The 25,288-nt window shown below is 46.4% G+C and overlaps 1 protein-coding gene across 3 annotated transcripts in view; it reads right to left on the minus strand.

Annotated features, from left to right (window-relative positions):
- LOC126094663 (asparagine--tRNA ligase, cytoplasmic) overlaps positions 1-21,245 on the minus strand; it is a 57,769-nt gene extending 36,524 nt beyond the window's left edge. Inside the window, exons 1-5 of one of the 3 annotated variants that reach the window (XM_049909170.1) lie at positions 21,088-21,245; positions 20,866-20,962; positions 20,632-20,780; positions 19,020-19,281; positions 7,449-7,606 (exon numbers count right to left, since the gene is read on the minus strand). In XM_049909170.1, the coding sequence (XP_049765127.1) occupies positions 7,449-7,606; positions 19,020-19,281; positions 20,632-20,780; positions 20,866-20,905 (609 nt within the window). In that variant the 5' untranslated portion in view covers positions 20,906-20,962; positions 21,088-21,245. Of the gene's footprint in view, positions 1-7,448; positions 7,607-19,019; positions 19,282-20,631; positions 20,781-20,865; positions 20,963-21,083 lie in introns of all 3 variants that reach the window. The other 2 variants (XM_049909171.1, XM_049909172.1) reach the window with 2 other exon arrangements.
- Between the last annotated feature and the right edge of the window lie 4,043 nt (positions 21,246-25,288).

Genomic DNA, 25,288 nt, shown 5'->3' on the forward strand with positions numbered 1-25,288 from the left:
TTAGTTGTGTCCACGAATGGGAGAACAACGGGACCGAGATGTAAGGATGGCGGAAGGAACGCTTTATATCGCCAAAAGTTGATACAAACCGTCTTTTCTTCAGAGAACCGGAAGCCATTTGCCACGCTCCATGAGTAGAGGCTGTCTAGACAACGCTGAAGGCAGCGCTCCAGGAGGCATGTTCTCTGGGCACTGCAGTAAATCGCGAAGTCATCGACAAAGAGAGAGCCCGAGACATTAGGTGGAATGCAATCCATAATGGGATTGATCGCGATGGCAAAAAGGGCTACGCTCAAGACGGAGCCCTGAGGCACTCCGTTCTCCTGGAGGAAGACGTCGGACAATACGGAGCCCACACGTACCCTAAACTTTCGATCCGTTAAAAAGGAATCAATAAACAGGGGCAGGCGACCGCGTAGGCCCCACCTGTGCATAGTGCGGAGGATACCTCCTCTCCAACAGGTGTCATAAGCCTTCTCCAAGTCGAAGAACACGGCTACCGTTTGGCGCCTTCGCAAAAAGTTGTTCATGATGAATGTCGACAAGGTCACGAGGTGGTCAACAGCGGAGCGGCGGCGACGAAAGCCGCATTGGACATTAGTAAGTAGCCGTCGAGATTCAAGAATCCAGACTAACCGAGCATTAACCATGCGCTCCATCACCTTACAGACACAGCTTGTAAGAGAAATGGGGCGGTAACTAGAAGGAAGGTGTCTATCCTTCCCGGGTTTGGGTATAGGAACAACAACGGCGTCATGCCAACGCATGGGGACCTGACCTTAGGGTCCAGACGCGATTGTAGGTACGGAGAAGGAAGCTTTTGCCCGCCGGAGAAAGGTGTGCCAGCATCTGAACGTGAATGGCATCCGGCCCCGGAGCAGAGGACCGGGACAGTGCAAGCGCACGTTCGAGTTCCCGCATAGTAAAGGGGGCATTATAGGTTTCCAGATTCAGCGAGTGGAAGGAAGGTCGCCGAGCCTCTTCTGCCTCTTTCCTGGGAAGGAAGGCAGGATGGTAATGGGCGGAGCTTGAAACCTCCTCGAAAAAGCGGCCAAAGGCGTTGGCGACAGCCACCGGATCAACAAGGACCGCATTACCTGAGGTCAGGCCAGGTACCGAGGAGTGGGCCTTAATACCCGACAGCCGGCGCAGGCTACCCCAAACGATGGAAGATGGAGTAAAACTGTTAAAGGAGCCGGTGAAAGAGGCCCAACAAGCTTTTTTGCTGTCTTTGATGACTCTACGGCATTGCGCTCGGAGTCGTTTGTATTCAATACAATTCGCCAACGTAGGATGGCGGCGAAAGGTGCGTAAAGCACGTCGTCGAGCACGGATAGCGTCCCTACAAGCCTCGTTCCACCAGGGGACGGAAACGCGACGTGAAGAAGTAGTACGAGGAATGGAACGTTCGGCAGCATGGATGATAACAGCCGTGAGGTATTCGACCTGACTGTCACAACTGGGAAAATCGTGGTCCGGAAAGGTCGCCAGGGATGAGTAAAGTCCCCAGTCAGCTTTCAGTATGTTCCAGCTCGAAGGACGTGGGGATGGGGTGTGGTGCAGGAGACGAACGACACAGGGGAAGTGGTCGCTCGAATAGGTGTCAGAAAGGACATACCACTCCAACCGACGGGCAAGAGTGGTAGAACATATCGAGAGGTCCAAGTGGGAGAAGGTATGAGTGGAGTCCGAGAGGAAAGTCGGGGTGCCGGTATTGAGGCAGACAAGATTGAGATGGTTGAAGACATCTGCCAAGAGTGAGCCTCTTGGACAGGATGCAGGAGAGCCCCAAAGGGGATGATGGGCATTGAAGTCGCCAAACAATAAAAACGGCGGGGGAAGCTGAACGATCAGGTGCATCATGTCAGCCCGACTAACGGCAGACGACGGCGGAGTGTAGATGGTACAAACTGAAAAAGTAAAAGCAGAAAGAGTAATGCGGACAGCTATTGCTTGGAGTGGGGTGGTCAATGGGATGGGACGGTAATAGACATCGTCCCGAATGAGCAACATGACCCCACCATGAGCTGGGACACCGTCCACAGGGGTAAGGTCATACCGCTCCAAGGTATAGTGGGTAAAGGCAATACGGTCAGTCGGGCGCAACTTTGTTTCCTGGAGTCCAAGGACGAGCGGACAGTGCAGGCGGAGGAGCAGTTGTAATTCCTCCCGATGAGATCGAATACCTCTTATGTTCCAATGAAACAACGCCATCGCTAGTCAAAAAGTTGGGGGAACGAGACGGGGGAAGAGCTGGTCACCTCGACGGCCGCGGAGGGCCAGGTTGCGAGGGAACAACGCTACAACCGACGGGAGGCGGATCCGGTTCCATCGACTGGTCGCCAGCTGCGGCCGCTGTCCCTGGTTGTGTAGGAGGGGCAGCATCATTTGCCGACGAAAGGCCAGCTGAGCGCCTGGCAGCAGAGCGTCCCGGCGAAACTGAGGACGGCCGGGAGCGGCGACTCACGGATGGAGCGTCAGTCGAAACGCGCCGGGGTGGAGAGGGGGATAGAGATTTCTTCTTGGAGGCCTTCTTGGAAGGCCGAGGAGGCACAGGGATGGTGGGCTGGACCCGAAGAAGGTCCTCACGCACGGGGTCCGTTTTGGAACGCCGGACCTCGGAAGCCGGGGTCCGGAACGTGTCCCCGATGGACACCTGAGAAGAGGATCGCTTCTCAGGTGGCGTGTGGGGAGAAGGAGGAAGAAGGATGGCCCCTGGGGCAGAGGGGGTGGGGGCCACGGGGGAGGAGGATTTGGAAGGGAGGGATTTGGGAGGCGGAGGCAGAGCCCCCTGATGGGCGGAGGAGGCGGAGGGGGGACAGGAGAGGGGTGAGGATACTGCGGAAGGAGTGGACACAACTGAGGCAAATGAAGTGGTCAATGGCACGGGATGGAGGCGGTCGTACTTCTTCCTGGCCTCAGAATAAGACAGCCGATCCAAAGTTTTGATTTCTTGTATCTTCTTCTCCTTCTGATATGCGGGGCAGTCTGAGGATCTAGGCGAGTGGACGCCAGGACAATTAACGCACCGAGGTGGTGGGGTGCATGTATGTTCCTCACGAACAGGACGGCCACAATCGCCACAGAGGGGCTCAGCCTCACACCGTGACGACATGTGCCCAAAGCGCAAACACTGAAAACAGCGCATAGGAGGCGGAACGTAGGGTCGCACGTCACACCGGTAGCACATTACCTTTACCTTCTCCGGGAGAACGTCCCCCTCGAAGGCGAGGATAAAGGCCCCAGTGTCGATGCGACGGTCTTTGGGGCCGCGCTGGACTCGCCGGACGAAATGCACGCCTCGGCGCTCCAGGTTGGCCCTGAGCTCCTCATCAGATTGTAGCAGGAGGTCACGATGAAAAATAACCCCCTGCGTCCTATTGAGTGCCAGATGTGGGACAATGGAGACTGGGATGTCCCCTAGGCGGTCGCACGCCTGGAGCGCCGCCGACTGTGTGGCGGACGTGGTCTTGATAAGTACGGACCCTGAACGCATCTTGCTGAGAGCCTCGATTTACCCGAAGATGTCCTCAATGTGCTGAACAAAGAACATGGGCTTGGAGGTGGCGAATGTCCCCCCATCGGTTCGAGAACAGACCAAATAGCGGGGGAAGTACTTCGCTCCAAGCCGGCGGGCCTGTCCCTCCTCCCATGGAGTGGCCAAGGGGGAAGGGGCAGGAGAACCAGATCCAGAAACGGTACTTTTTCTTTTAAAAGACTCGGCCGCAGAGCGACCCGATACGTGGTGACGTTTCATCTGCGAAACGTCCGCCCCGATACCACCCACTCCGACCAGGGGCTCTCCCCACGGGCGCCACCCAGCCGCAGCAAGGGCCACCTGGCAGGATGACCATTGCCGGGAGTCCTGATGCCCCAAGGAGACGGGCATCTACTCCTTGGCTGACGTGGGGAGGGTGCAGCTCAGGTATCGGCAGTACGATCCCTGTGTTGTCAGGGGGCTACAACCTAGAGGGTACATGACGACCCCACCACAACGGGCTGGCTACCGTGCTGGATTTCTGGTGCCATGGAAAGTCCATCATGATCGCTGGTGCAGATGGAGACGCACTATGGGCGTAACTGGGACAACCCAAAAGGCGTTTAGGCCCAATTTGAGTAATAGTGGGTATGGTTACAACGCCGGTGCAATGCTGAGTGCCAAGGTCTGAGTGCACTTAGGACCAGTGGTACACCATGTAAGGTGTCCTTCCCCAAAAGGCTCGTACTTCTGTAGAAATTTAGAAAAATGGAGGTCAAACCCCAAGGGGGACCATCACATGGAAGGCCGAAACAGTTGAAACTCCTTTTAGTCGCCTCGTACGACAGGCAGGAATACCTCGGGCCTATTCTTACCCCGGACCCGCAGGGGGGATAGGACGAGCAGAAACCAGCAAAATACACTAAGCAATTACTCATATAAATACACTGGCTACACCACTGCAATTTCATAACCACTTCTACAACCCTTTAGATCACATAACATCAACAGATACGAAGAAAGTAAATCGGAAAAAGAAAACACTACATGGCAAGCACCCGTATCATCTAACACAGCCACACATCGATCAAGACGCATCCAACACATGGTTATGAAAAGGCAGTATATACAGTGAGACGGAAGGATTCATGATTGCAATACAGGATCAAACAATAAACACCAGATATTACAGCAAGCATATTATTAAAGATCCCAATACCACAACAGATAAATGCACACTTTGCAAACAACAAATAGAAACAGTAGATCACAAGCGGACGTACAATACTAGCAAATACAGAATACCCCAGAAGACATGACAATGTAGTAAAAATAATACATCAACAACTTGCCATACAACATAAACTAATAAAACAACACATTCCTACATACAAGTATGCACCACAAAATGTACTGGAAAATGATGAATACAAATTATACCGGAACAGAACCATTATAACAGATAAAACAACACCACATAACAAACCTGACATCATACTCACCAATAAAAAGAAGAAATTAACACAACTAATAGAAATATCCATACCCAATACAACAAATATACAGAAGAAAACAGGAGAAAAAATCGAAAAATACATCCAGCTGGCTGAGGAAGTCAAGGACATGTGGCATCAGAACAAAGTTGACATTATACCAATTATACTATCAACTACAGGAGTCATACCACACAATATCCACCAGTACATTAACGCAATACAGCTACATCCAAACGTATATATACAACTACAGAAATCTGTTATTATTGATACATATCAATTACCGAAAGTTCCTAAATGCAATGTAACATATAGCATAGAGTTAAAAGGAAGTCACGGTTGATGAAGGTCACTTTCCATTTTTAACCAGACATAACGTCTGAGAAAGGAAAGAATAATAATAATAAAAACAATGATAAGTTGTAAAATATAGTATTGCAATGGAGGTGACCTGCCTCAAAACAGCCAGAGGTTCTCTAGGGCTTGTCTTGTGATGGGAAATCAGCTTCTGAATCTGACCAGCAGCTCTCTAGTTACTGTACAAGAAGGCAAAAGAAGGCAGAGTGCTGAAGTCACAGAATGGGATTCTTTCGGTTTCCAGTCATGTACTGTACTGCTAGACAACAAGGTCCGACTAGGTAATGTCATAAGGTAACCATGTCATGAGTTGCTATAGTTGGTTGGTTGGTTTTGAGGAAGGAGACCAGACAGTGAGGTCATCGGTATCATCGGATTAGGGAAGGGCGGGGAAGGAAGTCGGCCGTGCCCTTTTAAAGGAACCATCCCAGCATTTGCCTGGAGTGATTTAGGGAAATCACGGAAAACCTAAATCAGGATGGCCGGACGCGGGATTGAACCATCGTCCTCCCGAATGAGAGTCCAGTGTCTAACCACTGCGCCACCTCGCTCGGTCTAAGTTGTTATACATGTTCTTTTAGTCAATGAAGAGACAGATGAGATATTGGTGATGGTGCACAGTAGCTAGTGTCCAGCATGTCATGCTTGAATAATTGTAGTAAATACAGAAGTTATGACTTACAGGAACAATGAGACCATAGGTGTCGAAACATCTCTGATTCCAGTGACTGCTATCAGAAAATGGGTCACACTCAGCACAATTCTCTGTGGGACTTCATTCTTCTGTGTATGGAGGGTACTGTGGGATGCACCAAATGAAACATGAAGTAACTGGAGAGGGAGAAAATTCTGATTAAAACCCAGGAAGGAGTCTCATACAGTGTGGTAATGCCATAATAATAATTTCATGTGGCTCAGGGGCCTGATGCAAGTCTGTGAATAGGACACTACTTCTGCTACCTGTGTGTCCCTAACATACCCCAGCTATCCAACGAAGAAAAAGGAACGTACAGTTTAATGTGGGATCCAAACCACATGTCGTTTCTGGTGACTCCTAACATCGTTGAAGAGGTGAAGGTGGGGTGGGGGCAGTTGCTGGAAGGATATGGCCTACATTAGATGCCTAAGAGCAGAACAGCAGGTTGCAGCATTAACAGTAACACCATGAAACTGGAACTTCAGCAACATGACATCCTAGATTGTTTTTTTTTTTTTTTTCTTTTTCTGTGGACGAAGGATACTTCCATTCCATGTAGAATTACTTTGATTCAGTGTAAAAACTTTATGAAAATTCAGCCACTTATGTACCCAGTTTTGTGAGAACAATTTACCTAGAGTACATGCAAGTTTGACTGTTACTGAATGATCTTCACAGACAATTTCTTCCACATGTTACAATGTGGCTTTATTTAAAATCTCCAGAGGGCCACCAGGACACACTTGATTCTTTCACGTCCTTTGTCAAATTTCTGAATCCAACTGAACTCAGCTTTCCATGAAATTCAGTTCTCACCATGTAATTATGGAATAACTATGTAGATAATTCCTTGGCTTACAAAAATTGCACGCCATCCATCGACTGCAGAATCCTAGTATTGGCTATCTTCTGTGCTCACTTTTATAAAAACATGTGAGTGGAATTTAAAATGGTATGCAGTATTCTGGCATTCATTACATCTTCACTGACTCACTTCTGTACTGAGACGAATTGTATGAGGCTTGTTGATTTCACCATACCACTATTATATTTCTGAGAAAAAGCAAATGGTTGGTTATCATCACAAAGGCAATTTTAACACATCTTCGCAGTTGTCACTGCAATAACTTATCTGCAGAAATTTTAAATGACTGATTAATTTTTACATTCACTGTATATGTGTTGTCTTTGCTGTGAAGGAACAAAGTGGACATTGGCAAGTTGCAGGTCTAACATTGCCCCACCTAGCAGTCTACATACAAAATATTCCTTATAGGTAGCCGGATTAGGTGGAAACAGAGCACGACTAAATATTATTTGTAGCAAGTAAGTCTGTAGTAGTCAAACGATTGGTAAATCAATAAATGATGAGTTTTTATTATTAAGTTTGTTAACATACAACACTGGATGTTTAACTCACCGTTTTACCCTCAGGAACCTTCTTGACTGTTCCAAATAACTGGACTGATGACTCTGTAGTCAAGACAACAGCCTCATATGTCTGACACAACAGGTCATTCAGAACACACTGTAGAAAGCCAGACCCGTCACGCAGAGTGATGAACATCAAGGCCTTCCCTGAGCAAAGTAAAATGGTATAGTACATAAGGAAAGGTTGTCATTTATTAGAGAAAATATTGTTGTATCACTTCATACCACTACCTGACAAACACGCCAAACTGATAACAGGCTTAACTTTATTTGAGAACAGTTCACTGTGTTCTACAAATAGTTTACAAGATAAAGACAAGTCATATTAATACAAAATCCAACTCAATGCCAGCATTGCTGAAGTTGACAGAGGGGAAAGAAAGAAGGGGGAATGATGACAGACATTATATCCATACCCTAAAGCTGCAGTTTCAATACTGTTAATTCAACTATAAATGAAAGTGCATAGTCCAAATTGAAGGGGTAATCAGTACAGCAATCATCAATGTAAATTATGATCTATGTGACATACTAAGCTTGACTGCTCCATGCCTGAAATGTCTGAAACATTATGAGAAATTAAAGTGTGAAACAACATTACAAGATTACTGTAATGGGACAAGCGAGTAACAGAATTACAGAACTCCCTTATTTCAGCTCTCGTGAATTAGAGCATTTATTATAACGGCAAACCAAAAAAAAACTTCTACGTTATAGGGATCATCACAAACCTTGTCTTGTAGCTTACATTTATAGAAAACAATTTACTTTGGTACAAAAACAATAACAAGTATGACCCAGTGAAAGTTATGAAAAGGAAGTCTAGATGTTAATGTCCGTCAAAAATCAATAAACATTCAGCAGCAGTTTACAGTACTATCAAAAAATGCTGAATCAAAATAATTAAAGTGATTCAATTTGTTTAAAAATTAGGCAGAACTCCAGGGAGACAAGCTCTGAATATAAGTTAACTGACTGTAACTTCACAGAATTAACATCATTAAAAGAGTGTCAGCACTGTACATGCAAAACCATGTCATAAATACAACTTCCCAAGAGACAAGGTGTGCCTTGCGCCACATAAGCACAGTTTTTCGGTAAAGGAACCAAGCTGTACCTTAGACCAACTACATTTGGTTCTTTAGTAAAGGACCCTAATTTTAGGCCCAGTCCCTAATGCAGTTTAATCTGCCAAGAGTTATAGATTCATTCTGTTCCACAACACCTCTCAGGTTACACTGACCACCTTCCTCTGCTTGAAGTGGTCACTATACTTTGTCTCTCATGCAAAAGTCGTATGTTTGTAACAGAAGCTAGACCCTTCCTAAAAGACTATTTTCTTGATATCTCCCCCCCCCCCCCCTCTCTCTCTCTAATAATCTGGGCTCTAGTCTGATAGTGTTTCCCCTCCCATCTTACACTAAAACCTTAACTGAGATGACACTGATCTGCAGCTGTTACCAACACTGATGCCATTTTTAATATACTTTACTTTATAAATAAATAACACCACCAGATAAATTCTGAAATGTGTGATTTCTGTAACAGAGCAACATCCACTGAGTAAATTGGTGCCTTTGGCGCAATCATCAACATTGAAAAATATCAGGGGCCCATTATGAAACATTCACCACTAACATGAACTGCACTGCCTTTACAATCTGGATGCTTGTGTGTTATTACTTGTGTGTTATTATGGAGATGAACTACATCTGAGCTTGTACACAAGACTTTCATATGGATGAACCAGAAACTTAGTAATCCATCACACTTTAAAACTGGTTTATTTAAACAGCCACTGGGCTGCACACAGTATGCCCTGCCCTACTAAGTACCAATTTCCACATTATCAGCGAAAGAAACAACATTACAAATGCTCCTGGAGGCATAACTGAAGTCACTTCTGACCAGAAATTGTTACAGGGTATGTGTATGAACAACTGGTGCAGACATGCAACTGACTAAAATGCCACAGTAAGTCCTGTACAGTGAAGCTTCAAAATACACTCCTGGAAATGGAAAAAAGAACACATTGACACCGGTGTGTCAGACCCACCATACTTGCTCCGGACACTGCGAGAGGGCTGTACAAGCAATGATCACACGCACGGCACAGCGGACACACCAGGAACCGCGGTGTTGGCCGTCGAATGGCGCTAGCTGCGCAGCATTTGTGCACCGCCGCCGTCAGTGTCAGCCAGTTTGCCATGGCATACGGAGCTCCATCGCAGTCTTTAACACTGGTAGCATGCCGCGACAGCGTGGACGTGAACCGTATGTGCAGTTGACTGACTTTGAGCGAGGGCGTATAGTGGGCATGCGGGAGGCCGGGTGGACGTACCGCCGAATTGCTCAACACGTGGGGCGTGAGGTCTCCACAGTACATCAATGTTGTCGCCAGTGGTCGGCGGAAGGTGCACGTGCCCGTCGACCTGGGACCGGACCGCAGCGACGCATGGATGCACGCCAAGACCGTAGGATCCTACGCAGTGCCGTAGGGGACCGCACCGCCACTTCCCAGCAAATTAGGGACACTGTTGCTCCTGGGGTATCGGCGAGGACCATTCGCAACCGTCTCCATGAAGCTGGGCTACGGTCCCACACACCGTTAGGCCGTCTTCCGCTCACGCCCCAACATCGTGCAGCCCGCCTCCAGTGGTGTCGCGACAGGCGTGAATGGAGGGACGAATGGAGACGTGTCGTCTTCAGCGATGAGAGTCGCTTCTGCCTTGGTGCCAATGATGGTCGTATGCGTGTTTGGCGCCGTGCAGGTGAGCGCCACAATCAGGACTGCATACGACCGAGGCACACAGGGCCAACACCCGGCATCATGGTGTGGGGAGCGATCTCCTACACTGGCCGTACACCACTGGTGATCGTCGAGGGGACACTGAATAGTGCACGGTACATCCAAACCGTCATCGAACCCATCGTTCTACCATTCCTAGACCGGCAAGGGAACTTGCTGTTCCAACAGGACAATGCATGTCCGCATGTATCCCGTGCCACCCAACGTGCTCTAGAAGGTGTAAGTCAACTACCCTGGCCAGCAAGATCTCCGGATCTGTCCCCCATTGAGCATGTTTGGGACTGGATGAAGCGTCGTCTCACGCGGTCTGCACGTCCAGCACGAACGCTGGTCCAACTGAGGCGCCAGGTGGAAATGGCATGGCAAGCCGTTCCACAGGACTACATCCAGCATCTCTACGATCGTCTCCATGGGAGAATAGCAGCCTGCATTGCTGCGAAAGGTGGATATATACTGTACTAGTGCCGACATTGTGCATGCTCTGTTGCCTGTGTCTATGTGCCTGTGGTTCTGTCAGTGTGATCATGTGATGTATCTGACCCCAGGAATGTGTCAATAAAGTTTCCCCTTCCTGAGACAATGAATTCACGGTGTTCTTATTTCAATTTCCAGGAGTGTAAGATAAATATATGGGCGAACTTCAATGAAAGCTCATAAACCGTCAATTCAGTAAAAAAGAAGCTGGAATGGAAAAGGTAACTGGCAGCAGCATACAAAGCTCACATGTATATCAGGAATGCTAAATAAAAACCTGCTTCAATTCAGTACTGAGTTCCAAAAAATGAACGTAAGTAATATCCCAAATTTTAACACTATCTGCTGAATTTAAATAACTTCCACCACCTGTGCATACTTCTTTGTTTTGTCAGTTCTGCCTCCAAGGACTGTTACATAATAAAGATGAGTTAAAAGGAATCTAAAAAATCTTATCTTTGTTTTTTTTCTTCATTAACTTCAGTTTATTGGTAGAATACTGGGGAAATGCAAGTATACATAGGAGATTACTTACAAATAATGCATGCACAACACATCCTAGAATATTGATCAAGTGTGAGAGACCGGTAAAGGTTGGTTGGTTGGTTTGGGGGATGAAAGGGACCAGACTGCTACGGTCATCGGTCCCTTTTTCCAAAGACAAAGAACATCCACAGAGAATAAAAACGAGGAACAGAATAGACACAGACGATACAGAACAAAAGAAACGGAGACAAGGACAAGACAAAACGAACTAAAACCACACAGAGTGTGACAGTGGTTGGCCGACCATAGAAATAAAAAAGGAAAAGCCAACCACTTAGAAACACATTAAAAGATCAGTGTAAAATCATAGGCCAAAGGCCAGAATCAAAAGAAAAAATAAAATAAAACAGAAACACTCAGAGGAAAGAATAAAAACTCCCTGCCCGAATAAAACGTAAAACTAAGGCAGCCATAACAGGGTCATCGGATAAAACGGCAGGGAGCGTATCAGGCAGCGCAAATGTCTGCCTGACCACAGCTAAAAGGGGGCAGGCCAACAGAATGTGGGCCACCGTCAAAGCCGCCCCGCAGCGACATACAGGAGGGTCCTCCTGGCGCAGTAAATAACTGTGTGTTAGCCGGGAGTGGCCAATGCGGAGCCGACAAAGGACGACTGAGTCCCTGCGGTTGGCTCGCATGGAGGACCGCCACACAGTCGTCGTCTCCTTAATGGCACGGAGTTTATTGGGTGTAATCCGATCGCGCCATTCAGCGTCCCAAAGCGCAAAAACTTTTCGGCGGAGGACTGCCCGCAAATCAGCCTCTGGGAGGCCAACATCCAGAGATGGTTTATTCGTGGCCTCTTTCGCCAGGCGGTCAACATGTTCATTGCCCGGGATACCGACATGACCGGGGGTCCACACAAAGACCACAGAGCGGCCGCAACGCGCAAGAGTATGCAGGGACTCATGGATAGCCATCACCAGACGAGAACGAGGAAAACACTGGTCGAGAGCTCGTAAACCGCTCAGGGAATCGCTACAGATAACGAAGGACTCACCTGAGCAGGAGCGGATATACTCTAGGGCTCTAAAGATGGCGACTAGCTCAGCAGTGTAAACGCTGCAGCCAGCCGCCAAGGACCGTTGTTCGGAATGGTCCCCTAGAGTTAGCGCATACCCGACACGACCAGCAACCATCGAACCGTCGGTGTAAACAATTCCAGAGCCCTGATACGTGGCCAGGATGGAATAAAAGCGGCGGCGGAAGGCCTCTGGAGGGACCGAGTCCTTCGAGCCCTGTGCCAAGTCGAGCCGAAGGCAAGGGCGAGGAACACACCACGGGGGTGTACGCAGAGGCGCCCGGAAAGGAGGTGGAGCAGGGAAAAACCCAAGCCCACAGAGAAGCTCCTTGACGCGTACGGCGATCGGACAACCCGACCGGGGCCGACGGTCTGGCAGATGGACGACTGACTGCGGGAACAGGACACGATAATTTGGATGCCCGGGCAAACTTAGAACATGGGCAGCATAAGCGGCCAGCAAACGTTGGCGCCGGAACCGCAGTGGGGGTACACCTGCCTCCACTAGCACACTGTCCACAGGGCTGGTGCGGAAAGCACCAGTGGCAAGGCGTATCCCACTGTGGAGAATTGGGTCCAGCACCCGTAACGCAGATGGGGATGCTGAGCCATAAGCCAGGCTCCCATAATCCAGACGGGACTGGATTAACGCCTGGTAGAGCCGCAACAGGGTAGAGCGGTCGGCGCCCCAGCGGGTGTGGCTCAAGCATCTCACAGCGTTGAGATGCCGCCAACACGTCTGTTTAAGCTGCCGGATATGAGGCAGCCAAGTCAACCGGGCATCGAAAACCACCCCCAAAAACCTGTGGGTCTCCACCACAGCAAGGAGTTCGTCAGCAAGATAAAGCCGCGGCTCAGGATGGACTGTTCGGCGCCGGCAGAAATGCATAACGCGGGTCTTGGCTGCCGAAAACTGAAACCCATGCGCTACAGCCCAAGACTGCGCCGTACGGATAGCGCCCTGTAGCTGACGTTCAACAGCTGCAATGCCAGTAGAGCTGTAATAAAGGCAGAAGTCGTCAGCATACAGGGAAGCAGAGACAGAATTTCCCACGGCCGCAGCGAGCCCGTTAATGGCTATTAAAAACAGACAGACACTTAAAACAGAACCCTGTGGCACACCGTTCTCCTGGACGTGGGTGGAACTATAGGAGGCTGCGACTTGCACGCGGAAGGTACGATACGACAGGAAATTGCGGATAAAGATCGGCAGAGGGCCCCGAAGACCCCATCCATGAAGCGTAGAAAGGATGTGATGACGCCATGTCGTATCGTACGCCTTCCGCATGTCGAAAAAGACAGCGACCAGGTGCTGACGGCGGGCAAAGGCAGTACGGATGGCCGACTCCAGGCTCACCAGATTGTCGGCGGCGGAGCGGCCTTTCCGGAACCCACCCTGAGACGGAGCCAGAAGGCCCCGAGACTCCAGTACCCAATTTAAGCGCCGGCTCACCATCCGTTCGAGAAGCTTACAAAGAACGTTGGTGAGGCTAATGGGGCGGTAGCTGTCCACCTCCAGAGGGTTCTTTCCAGGTTTCAAAATGGGGATGACAATACTTTCCCGCCATTGCGATGGAAACTCACCCTCGACCCAGAGACGGTTGTAAAGGTCGAGGAGGCGTCGCTTGCAGTCCACTGAAAGGTGTTTCAGCATCTGACAGTGGATGCGATCTGGCCCGGGAGCGGTATCAGGGCAAGCGGCAAGGGCACTCTGAAATTCCCACTCACTGAATGGAGCGTTGTAGGGTTCAGAAGCGTTGGTGCGAAAAGAAAGGCTCCGACGTTCCATCCGCTCTTTAATGGAGCGGAAGGCCTGGGGGTAATTCGCAGAAGCGGAACTCATAGCAAAATGCTCTGCTAAGCGGTTTGCAATGACGTCGGAGTCAGTACAAACTGCTCCATTCAGTGAGAGCGCAGGGACGCTGGCAGGGGTCCGATAGCCGAAGACCCGTCGAATCTTGGCCCAGACCTGCGATGGAGTGACATGGAGTCCAATGGTGGACACATACCGCTCCCAGCACTCCTTCTTGCCTTGGCGGATAAGGAGGCGGGCCCGCGCACGCAGCCGTTTAAAGGCGATAAGGTGGTCCATGGAGGGATGTCGCTTGTGACGCTGGAGTGCCCGCCGGCGATCCTTAATCGCTTCAGCGATCTCAGGCGACCACCAAGGCACAGCCCTCCGCCGAGGGGACCCAGAAGAACGGGGAATGGCAGACTCGGCGGCAGTGACGATGCCGGCGGTGACCGATGTAACCACCACATCAATGGCACCAGTTGAGAGAGGCTCAATAGCGGCAGTGGAGGAGAACAAGTCCCAGTCAGCCTTATTCATAGCCCATCTGCTAGGGCGCCCAGAAGAGTGACGCTGTGGTAGTGACAGAAAAATCGGAAAGTGGTCACTACCACACAGGTCGTCATGCACACTCCAGTGGACAGATGGTAAGAGGCTAGGGCTACAGATTGAAAGGTCAATGGCGGAGTAGGTGCCATGCGCCACACTGAAGTGTGTGGAGGCACCATCATTCAAAATCGAGAGATCGAGCTGCGACAATAAATGCTCAACGGTGGCGCCTCGACCTGTTGCCACTGACCCACCCCACAGAGGGTTATGGGCGTTAAAGTCGCCCAGTAATAAAAAAGGTGGCGGCAATTGGGCTATCAGCGCAGCCAGGACATGCTGCGCGACATCACCATCCGGTGGAAGGTAAAGACTGCAGACGGTAACAGCCTGTGGCGTCCACACCCGAACAGCGACAGCCTCTAAAGCTGTTTGGAGAGGGACAGACTCGCTGTGAAGTGAGTTAAGGACATAGATGCAGACGCCACCAGACACCCTTTCATAAGCTGCTCGGTTCTTATAATAACCCAGATAGCCACGGAGGGCGGGGGTGCGCATTGCTGGAAACCAAGTTTCCTGCAGAGCAATGCAGAGGAAAGGGTGAAGGCTGATAAGTTGGCGGAGCTCAGCTAGATGGTGGAAGAAACCGCTGCAGTTCCACTGGAGGATGGTTTTGTCCATGGCTGAGAAAGGCGTGCCGGGACTGGGACGGCAGATTACGCCGCTGGGTCACCTGCTGCCTCCGATTGAGCACCCGTGCTAGTGCTATTGCTATTCACGGCGTCTGAGGGACCGGCGAGATCGAGGTCCTCAGCGGACGCCAGAATCTCCACCGCGTCCTCAGACGCAGAGCTAGAAGGTTGCGATGGGGTGGCTACCACCGCGCGTTCCTTGGGCTTAGAGCTGCTCTTCTTTGATTTCTCACGCTGCTCCTTGGGTTTAACTGGCTGGGAGGGCTTCACCGATTCAGTCTCCGGGACTGAGGAGGATCGGGAAGCCCTTCGACCTGCAGATTGTGGGCACTTACGCCACTGTCTATCGTCAGCCTTCCCGCCGGTGGAAACCTGGGAAGGGAGGGACCCAAGGGACCCCTTGCGAGCGTGAGAAGCCGAAGAAGTTGGACACTTCTCCGGCGTAGAAGCGGGGACCGACGTCCCCGATGGGGGGGATGGTGTTGCTCCTGAGGTAGGTGGCACAGGAGCAATCGGGTGGGTAGAGCCCCCCACTGGCAAGGGGGCAGGAGGAGTTGTACCACTCGTCGATCCGGCCGAAAGGCGCGAAACTGATGGGGCTAGCACAGGTGTTGTAACAGCGGCGTAGGAAGTTGTCATTCTCACTGGATGTAATCGGTCGTATTTCCGTTTGGCCGCAGTATAAGTCAGTCGGTCCAGGGTCTTATATTCCATGATTTTGCGCTCTTTCTGGAATATTCTGCAGTCTGGCGAGCAAGGTGAATGGTGCTCCCCGCAGTTGACGCAGATGGGAGGCGGGGCACATGGAGTATCGGGATGAGATGGGCGTCCGCAATCTCGACATGTGAGGCTGGAAGTGCAGCGGGAAGACATATGGCCGAACTTCCAGCACTTGAAGCACCGCATCGGGGGAGGGATATAGGGCTTGACGTCACATCGGTAGACCATCACCTTGACCTTTTCCGGTAACGTATCACCCTCGAAGGCCAAGATGAAGGCACCGGTAGCAACCTGATTGTCCCTCGGACCCCGATGAACGCGCCGGACGAAATGAACACCTCTACGTTCTAAGTTGGCGCGCAGCTCGTCATCAGACTGCAAAAGGAGGTCCCTATGGAAAATAACACCCTGGACCATATTTAAACTCTTATGTGGAGTAATAGTAACGTTAACATCCCCCAACTTGTCACAAGCAAGTAACCTGCGTGACTGGGCGGAGGATGCCGTTTGTATCAGTACTGAGCCAGAGCGCATTTTAGACAAGCCCTCCACCTCCCCAAACTTGTCCTCTAAATGCTCGACGAAGAACTGAGGCTTTGTGGAGAGAAAAGACTCCCCATCAGCTCTCGTGCAAACTAAGAATCGGGGCGAATAACTGTTACCTCCATCCTGGGACTTACGCTCTTCCCACGGCGTGGCCAGGGAGGGGAACGTTTTCGGATCGTACTTCTGAGCATTAAATTGAGCCCGAGAACGCTTAGAGACTGCTGGCGGCTGGCCGCCAGCGAGAGATGATGTACCACGCTTCATTGCGGGTCATCCGCCCTGATGCCACCTACTCCGACCAAGGGCCCTCCCCACGGGCGCCACCCAGCCACAGCAAAGGCCACCTGGCAGGATGGCCGTTGCCGGGAGTCCTGATACCCCAGGAGGATAGGCATCTACTCCTTGGCATACGTGGGGAGTTAACGGCGCAGGCATCAGTAGAGCGATCCCTGTGTTGTCAGGGGGCTACAACCAAGAGGGTACATGGCGGCCCCACCACAACGGACTGGCTACCGTGCTGGATCTTAGGTGCAAAACTGTCCAAGGTCGTCGCCGCAGTTAAAAGAAACACTGCAGAGGGCAGCGTGGTAATCGCACTCAGGGACGTATCCCCGCCCTAAAGATCGAAAACGAGCGGGACACCATGGCAACGACGTGAAAGCCGGCTAAAGGTCTAATTGCACGACGGATACAATGCACCACGTAAGGCGCCCTTCCCCAATTGGCTCGCTCTTCGGAATAATTTAGAAAGATGGAGGTCAAACCCGAGAGGGGACCATCACATAAGGCCAAAACATGTGAGACTCCTTTTAGTCGCCTCTTACGACAGGCAGGAATACCGCGGGCCTATTCTAACCCCCGAACCCGCAGGGGGGGAGAGACCGGTAAAAAACAGGATATTAAATGCATACAGAGAAGACCAGACTCTCGAAGACAAACTATCCTGAGAAAGCCCACTTACAAAGTTTCATGAAGCAGTTTTAAATGATAATTCCAGGAATATATTACAACCCCCCTACGTATCATTCACAAAGGGACTGGGAGGACAAGATTATATTAACAGCAGTATGCACAGAGGCACTGCACATGTAAATGGAATGTGGAAATACAGAAGCATCTGATTCCACCCATGTGCTTTGACCCATGACATCACAAATATGGCGGAAACGACCACACACTACGACTTCAATATGGTGCCTATGACATTACGTAAACATGACCACAAACACGTAAATACATTGAAAAACCAACACACACACACACACACACACACACACACACACACACACACACACACATTCCACAAAAAACCTAATGGAACTAACACGACAATCATGGGAAACTGGGGGTTTTTGGGTGGGGACAATGTAAATATAATCAAATTTAGACACACACCACCATACCAAACCACACAAAATGATGAAAAAAACCAACAATACAAAACTCCCCAAATTCCACTAAACACAATATCCTCTGCAATCGGACACACCCCTTGACCTATGTACGTCAACAGAAACTAATGATACCAAACCATAAAACCCAAAACTACAACCACGTCCACAATCATCACTACCTCAAAAAAAGCGAGACAAACCAACAAAATTGGAATCTAACACTTCCCTTGACCTGTTACCCTTACGATATCTCCACATACAGCCATCTCTGGTCAGAGACGCCAGAACTTTAGTAAGCCTCATTTCTTCACGACATACTGAACACTTCATGACTTCATCCAAAAATCCGAATAGTTGAAGAAATTTTATTGGAGACAACGCACTGTCCCCCATCATCAACGACAAGCGAAAACTGTAGACCTTGTCAGTCATATCCATACACACCAAAGACATAAAAAAAAAGCAATTTACCAAAATTCACACACGACGAACAGGAAAAAATTACAATAACATTGCCATGACAAAACTAAAATCGTTAACTCACTGAAAAATATTCTGCTGAAAGCACAGTCCCGATACCACACAAATGCAATGCTATCACGCATAACCAGCGACCACAACAATACGCCACCTATAATCAAGCCACAAACGCAAACTAAACCAGAAACATCACCTAACACACCACCAGAGAGAGCCACCGATCACATCAAAACGAACCCTACAAACACGCCACTCTCACAAACTAAATTCCACGCTGTCATGAAGTCACACACCAAAACAGCCTTACGTCACGGGTCAAAGCCAACGGGTGGGATCGGATGCTTATGTCGACTTAATAACTGGCACAATGGGATGTACCCTCTCCCATGCACTTCACAGTGGTTCGCACACTATAAGTGCAGATATAAATAAATGGCACATTCTGGTATCCGACATTCACAGTAAGTGTAAAACTCACTGTACAGCCATAGGAGCTATAGTTACCATGTTCTGAAAGGAAATGCCCCCTTAAAACATTACCTTGCCTGCGCAATCGATGCACCCAGCCATAAATTTTTACTCTTGTGTCACAACTTGAAGGTGCAGATTTTATTTTTATCTGTTTGGCCTTTGGTAGACTCTCATCTTGTTTAATGACAATTTTCTTGGCTTCTTCTAAATTTTTTGCTCTTTTTTCGGCATCTTCTTCTTCTTTCTTAGCAGCGTCTGCCTTCTTGTAATTTTCCCTTGTCCATATTTTCTGTATCTTTTTCAGTTGTGATTTGGCTGCTGGTTCATACCTCTGAAATTTATGATCCTAGATGTAGATTATTACTATTTTAATGGGAAAATGAGGACAAGTTTACATGACGACTCCTGGTTTACTCTAACAGTCTGTCATTACTGAACTATTAACCCAGTCCACAGCAATAGTATCTCATCATTCTTAATTTTTATTACAGTTCGATCTGACAATGCTGTGACAGTTCAGTGAAACATGTTTGTCTGTACAAAACAATAAACTTTTTGGTATATATAATACATATATTTTGCTGTGACAGGTCTGCTTTGCAAACTATTACACTCCATCTTCTAAGGAATTTCAGCAATTTGATATTATTCAAAAAATTACAATTATCACTGTGACAGAATGAAGAAGACAGGTAAAAAAAAGTCTGAAATTTTGTGGACATGCATTTTAAAATAGCTAAAGCATTTCTTAATTGTTTATATAAATCCACTGTTTTATAAATGATTTCACACATCATATTGTGAGAATGAACTCTATGCTGAGGAAACCATATTGATAACAATAGGTGAAAATTTACCAGGTGTTCAAAATTACAACAGAGGAAGGGTTGAGATTAGAAAGTACTACTATATGGCCAAACAGCTGTCCATTAACAAAACAAAAACAGATAAACTTTATTTTAATCTCAGACAAACTAGGCCTAAGCCAGAGGATAAGAATGACAGACTGACAGAAGAGTGTCACAGGATGGACTTAACCTGCAAACTTTCAAGAGTGATTGTTTTATTACATAAATTAAAATAAATGTCAGTAAGTATCTGACACTATATGTTGTTCTACTGACACTGGCAGTATAGAATACTGGTGGGGGAGGAAGGCATCAGCCTAGTTACATTCTCCAACGGCAGAAGAAAGTTATTAAATGTATTCTAGGTTTATCTCCCAGATAAACTTGCAGAAACCAGTTCAGATAATTTAAACTGTCAAAAAAAATAGCTCACTTGACTCCCTTACACAGGCGAAAAAAGTTGTAGAAACTTTGCTAAAAGAACATGAATTTTATTAATGATGTCGAAACAATGAAGAGTTAGTCAAGAAATGTGCTATGAATGTGTGTACTTATAGGTAAAACTGTATGTAATAATCATACCATTAAATTTATGCATTTATATATACATTGGTATATTAGCTATATGTACCTCACATTTCTTCGTGTATTTCTCTGCTGTAAATGTGTGTGCACGTACGATGTATGTAACTAACAATGGATGTAATTTGCTTTAAGCACATACACCCTTTACTCCAAATGAACTTATTTTCACATAAAGCTGTTGCCATGTCCAATATTGTATAAAACCATACTGAACGTTTGGTAATACACATTATAAAGGTTTCACTAACCTGATCATCGGTTTTGGAATCTACATAGATTACTGGAAACGGTTCACGTCCTGCGTGTCGCATTGCTTGCAGAATAGTTTTAAAAGGTTTACTTTCTGTTCCATCTCCGGACTCGTCGTTTCCACTCTTTTCAGAGGTGAAAATTTCACCTAGGACACGTCACAATAATAAATGTAACATTCCGATAAAATTTGGAAGCATTACCTATATATATTTCAGTTAAACAATAAAAACCTATAGCCAATTTTCCGACGTCAGCTGTCACCTCCGGCATTTTCAGTAACAAGATCTATCAGCGACGGTCAAAGCGTGGTAGCGTGGCCGGCGTCGTCTGCAATGGTTTCAACACAGATAACAGTAACGTCAAACTGCACAAGGAAGAAGCATGATGCAACTCCACAGTAGCAATGAAGAAGGAAACATGATGCAACTTCAAGGTAAACGTGACGTACTTACGAGTTTCGTCACTCTACCTGGAAACGGGGCGAAATACGTCCTAAATGACTGTCAACACAAACACTACAGTAAAAACATTCACAGACCGCTCGATACTTAACCTACAACACTTCCATTCCTCATCAATCTGCGCCATCTCAAAGAAATTGCTCATCGTGGCAGTAACCTTTGACATTGGTGGATAATAGCATTTCTCTAGCATGAAATTTAAATTACCGTCAGATTATTTAACATAAAAGCCATTCCAGCAGGCAAATGTCTAAAAATGTATAATAATAACTGTGCCATTCGTGTTAACACAGAGATGCATGCATTTTTTAGAGTTAAATGCTCGGATTTTAATGAATGCAATTCTCTTTCAAACAAAATATTTTAATTCAGTTCTGTCCAGCATATAAGATAACTCTGTACTTCGAAGTCACACTCCAGTACATGATGCGTTTGAACGGGAAATAATAAGGAATACCGTTACTAATTATTTCCTATTCAAATTTCTTTTCTTATTCCCTGCATCATTAAAAATGCATTCAAGACCCAAAACTGCAGCACAGAGGTGGAGAAAGGTCTACGGCTTAGAAGTGAGCACCTGAATGTGTACAGTTTATCAGTTCAAGTGAACACTCAGTGATTCGCAGGACGTCTCATTGTTGTACGAATGGGTGTACTTCCATCTTTAGGTATGCAATACTAGCGCAAACTAAGTTGACACCCAGCGCGTAGACTGATGGGACTGACCTTAAAGGCTTTTTTCCATTTAAGATCTACACATTAAGTTCACCCTTTAAGTAGTAGCTGTCGGGAACGATAGGAGGCGTGTCTTGCTTCTGCATTATAGCTGCAAGGGGAGGGGGAGTGGCAATTGAAATTATCGCATGGCATTATTGGCTGGGAGAACCTGATGGGGCTGTTTCCCCGCCTTCTGCAAATCTTTCTAGAATACGCCACATAGACAAATATGAGACGAAATGATTAGGGCAGCACAAACACGCAGTCCACGAGCGAAGAAAATCTCTGACATAACCCGGAACCGAAATCGCAACCACCCGATCCAGAGGCACCCTCTTATAATCGCAGCACTGGAACCTTCACTCATGTTTTGTGCTTATACGAAATCGTAGGTGAAGCACTCCGAAATATCGACAGTGCTTGGAGACAACATAATATATTCAAACCAAGTCTACATCTACAGTCAAGCTCTGCAAACCACTGTGAAGTGCGTGGCAGAGGGTACGACCCATTGTACCAGTTACTAGGGCTTTTTCTCGTACCAATCGCGTATGACGCGCAGGAATAGCGATTGTTTAAATGTCTCTATTCATCCTGTAATTAGTCTGATATTGCCCTTGTGATCCTTAATGGTGTGATATGCAGGGGGTTGTTGTATATTCCAGTTACTGCCGTTTTCTCCGCTACTACCCCAGCTAGCACTCAAGCTTATTTCAAGGTGGATATTGAGTTTAGGTTCAGTTGAAAATTCAAGATTGAAAAATCAACCTGTTACACAGCTTATTTCAAGGTGGATATTGAGTTTAGGTTCAGTTGAAAATTCAAGATTGAAAAATCAACCTGTTACACAGTTTACATCAAGCTGTAAAAATTTAGCTTGAATTAAAATAATTTTCCCAAGCTTGAAATAAACTGTAATTTCCCTGGAAGGCTGTACAGCAGATGCGCGCGCAGCATAGCTTCCATAGACATCCACTGGAAGCGCCACAAGCGTTTATAAGCCTTGCACTGACTCTGCTAGGTTTACGGCCATTTTATTTTTGTGACGTGCGTTAATGATTGTTGACTGTTGTGAAGTTTGTTTTATACTGGAAAATAGTTCGGAAAGTGTGTGGCGTCCCCTGCCTTACACTATATATCTTCTTCAGACCCGGTATAGCAGTATTACAGGTACGCTGGTGCATTTTTCTCTAGTGGTACGTTAATATTACAAATGTTAAATATTATTACGTAACATAAAGAAATATCATATTCTTTTACGTAGAAAAATTGAACTTGGATGAAAGTGAAATGGATTACCAGCTAAGAAAACATATTACAAGTTGTTCAGCAAAAAGAGGTCATTTTAAACTAGCTCTCTAGTACGTGGGACCAATAAATTAAAACTTAATGTTATTTTACCTTTTTAAAATCTCGCCTTTTTATATATATTGCCCTATTACATTTGTTTACTGGTAAATACTCGTGTGTGTCACACCATGAATGAATAATCGTGAAGCGTGAAAATTTTCTTTGCGAATACAAATAGTAATGACATGGTGAACGGGAAAAAGTGCATCAAGAACCAGTCACTACATAGGTGTCAGTCTTTTTTATTTACGTAGCTTTGACTGGTCTTCAATTGCTCTTAATTTTGTTGTTCCCTAGGTGAAATAATACTGCAAGGCCTACTGGTACTTCTTACTTTTATTGTTATTTGTAATGTGGCTGAAATCTAATAAAAGGCAATATTAAAATATGACAAGGAGAACATTTTTTGTTCTTTTACATTTCAGTTCCACTGAACTGGTAATTTCTTAAATTTATTTCGATTTCATCTTTTATTTCATTTTGATTCAGTTTTACTCACCAAAATATAATTGTGGATAGAATAAAACGTCTACATTTTTCTAAACGGTAGTTTCCTCATAAGCTTACAGTATGAGGTGTATATGATTTCAAGTAATTGTTTCTTTATAATTCAGATTAAATGGCCCTGAAACTGTTAGAAATAGTGATGTGTGGCTTCTATATGAATCATCGCAAAATTACCCAAATGTCATCTTTACTTAAAAAGACAGCGTCCGCCATTTTGTCAAATTTGACATCTATCAAAAGGTCTGTGTTTGACAAACACATCAAACACACTGCACTCCGCACTGAGACACCTTTAGTAACAAACACAATAGGTTCACTGTTTCAGTGATTGCCATCTTGATATCTTCTGTGTGTTTGTATGAAGTCACCAGAAGCAGCTGCTTACTCAGTGACGTTTATACTAGTTAATGATTCTTACTACATCAGTGAGTTTGAAGGTATTTTGCTAATCTGGGGCATAAATTATATTTAGGTTGATCGGTTTCAACTTTTTACATTTTTTATGTTTAGGTATGGCTAACATTTTCTTTTACCTGTTACAGTATCATTATACCAGCAGAAGTCAGCGATATTTGATCCTGCACTGGTCTGTGTGCTGGGGCTGGAGGGGCTTCAGAATAATTAAATTTTAAAATAAAACAATTTTAAACACTTTGAAAATAAAAAATTTTAAACATACATGTCTTGATAATTTTTTTCACACCATTTGCATTCTGATATTTATTTAATTAATTAGGTTCAATAAATTCAGATTAATAATTTTGTAGCTTAAAACAAGCTGTAAATACCAGGCTGTATTCCACGTGTGTAGATACAGCTGGAGCCAAACTTGATAAGTCAAGCTTGAAATATAGCCAACTTTGATGTTTGTTTCAAGCTTGAATCCAACTAACAGGCCTGAATATTCCAGCTTTGATCAAGCTTATATACTTGAACTTTACATCTGGAAACAAGTTTGAAACCGGCTTACTGTGCTATCTGGGATTAGCACCAGTAAAAAGGATCATCTAATCGTGGCCAAACTATAGATTGAGATGGACAATTTGCCACATCAGCCATGACTTATCGAGTATTGCCTTATTTTTTTAACCACCCAATAAATCAGCACGTAAAATTCATATGCTACATTTTATCTTTTAGTTGTGGCGCCTCTGGCGCTCCTCCCAGCTCAGCATCCCAAGCAGCAGCTTGTGTCACTTGTACCTTAAACTGGACCTGGGTGCAGTACGTGCAAGAAGAAGATGGATATCCGCCTAAACTACAATTAAATCAAGCTTCAGGGTAACACAAAGAAAATGAAGGAAGAAATTCGAAGAACTGATGCTGATCTGAACCATACAAACACACAGAAGATATCAAGATGGCAATCACTGAAACAGTGAACCTATTGTGTTTGTTACTAAAGGTGTCTCAGTGCGGAGTGCGGTGTGTTTGATGTGTTTGTCAAACACAGACCTTTTGATAGATGTCAAATTTGACAAAATGGCGGACGCTGTCTTTGTTGATGTTTTGTCGCGTATGCCCAGTGAGAAAGACTTTCTTCATCATACCGTGAGTTTCTAAAATTCTGGAAACTACGATCTAAAGAGTAGATGGATAAAAACAAATGAAACTAGCA

The sequence above is a fragment of the Schistocerca cancellata genome, chromosome 8 (assembly GCF_023864275.1).
Source record: "Schistocerca cancellata isolate TAMUIC-IGC-003103 chromosome 8, iqSchCanc2.1, whole genome shotgun sequence".
Classification (NCBI taxonomy): domain Eukaryota; kingdom Metazoa; phylum Arthropoda; class Insecta; order Orthoptera; family Acrididae; genus Schistocerca; species Schistocerca cancellata.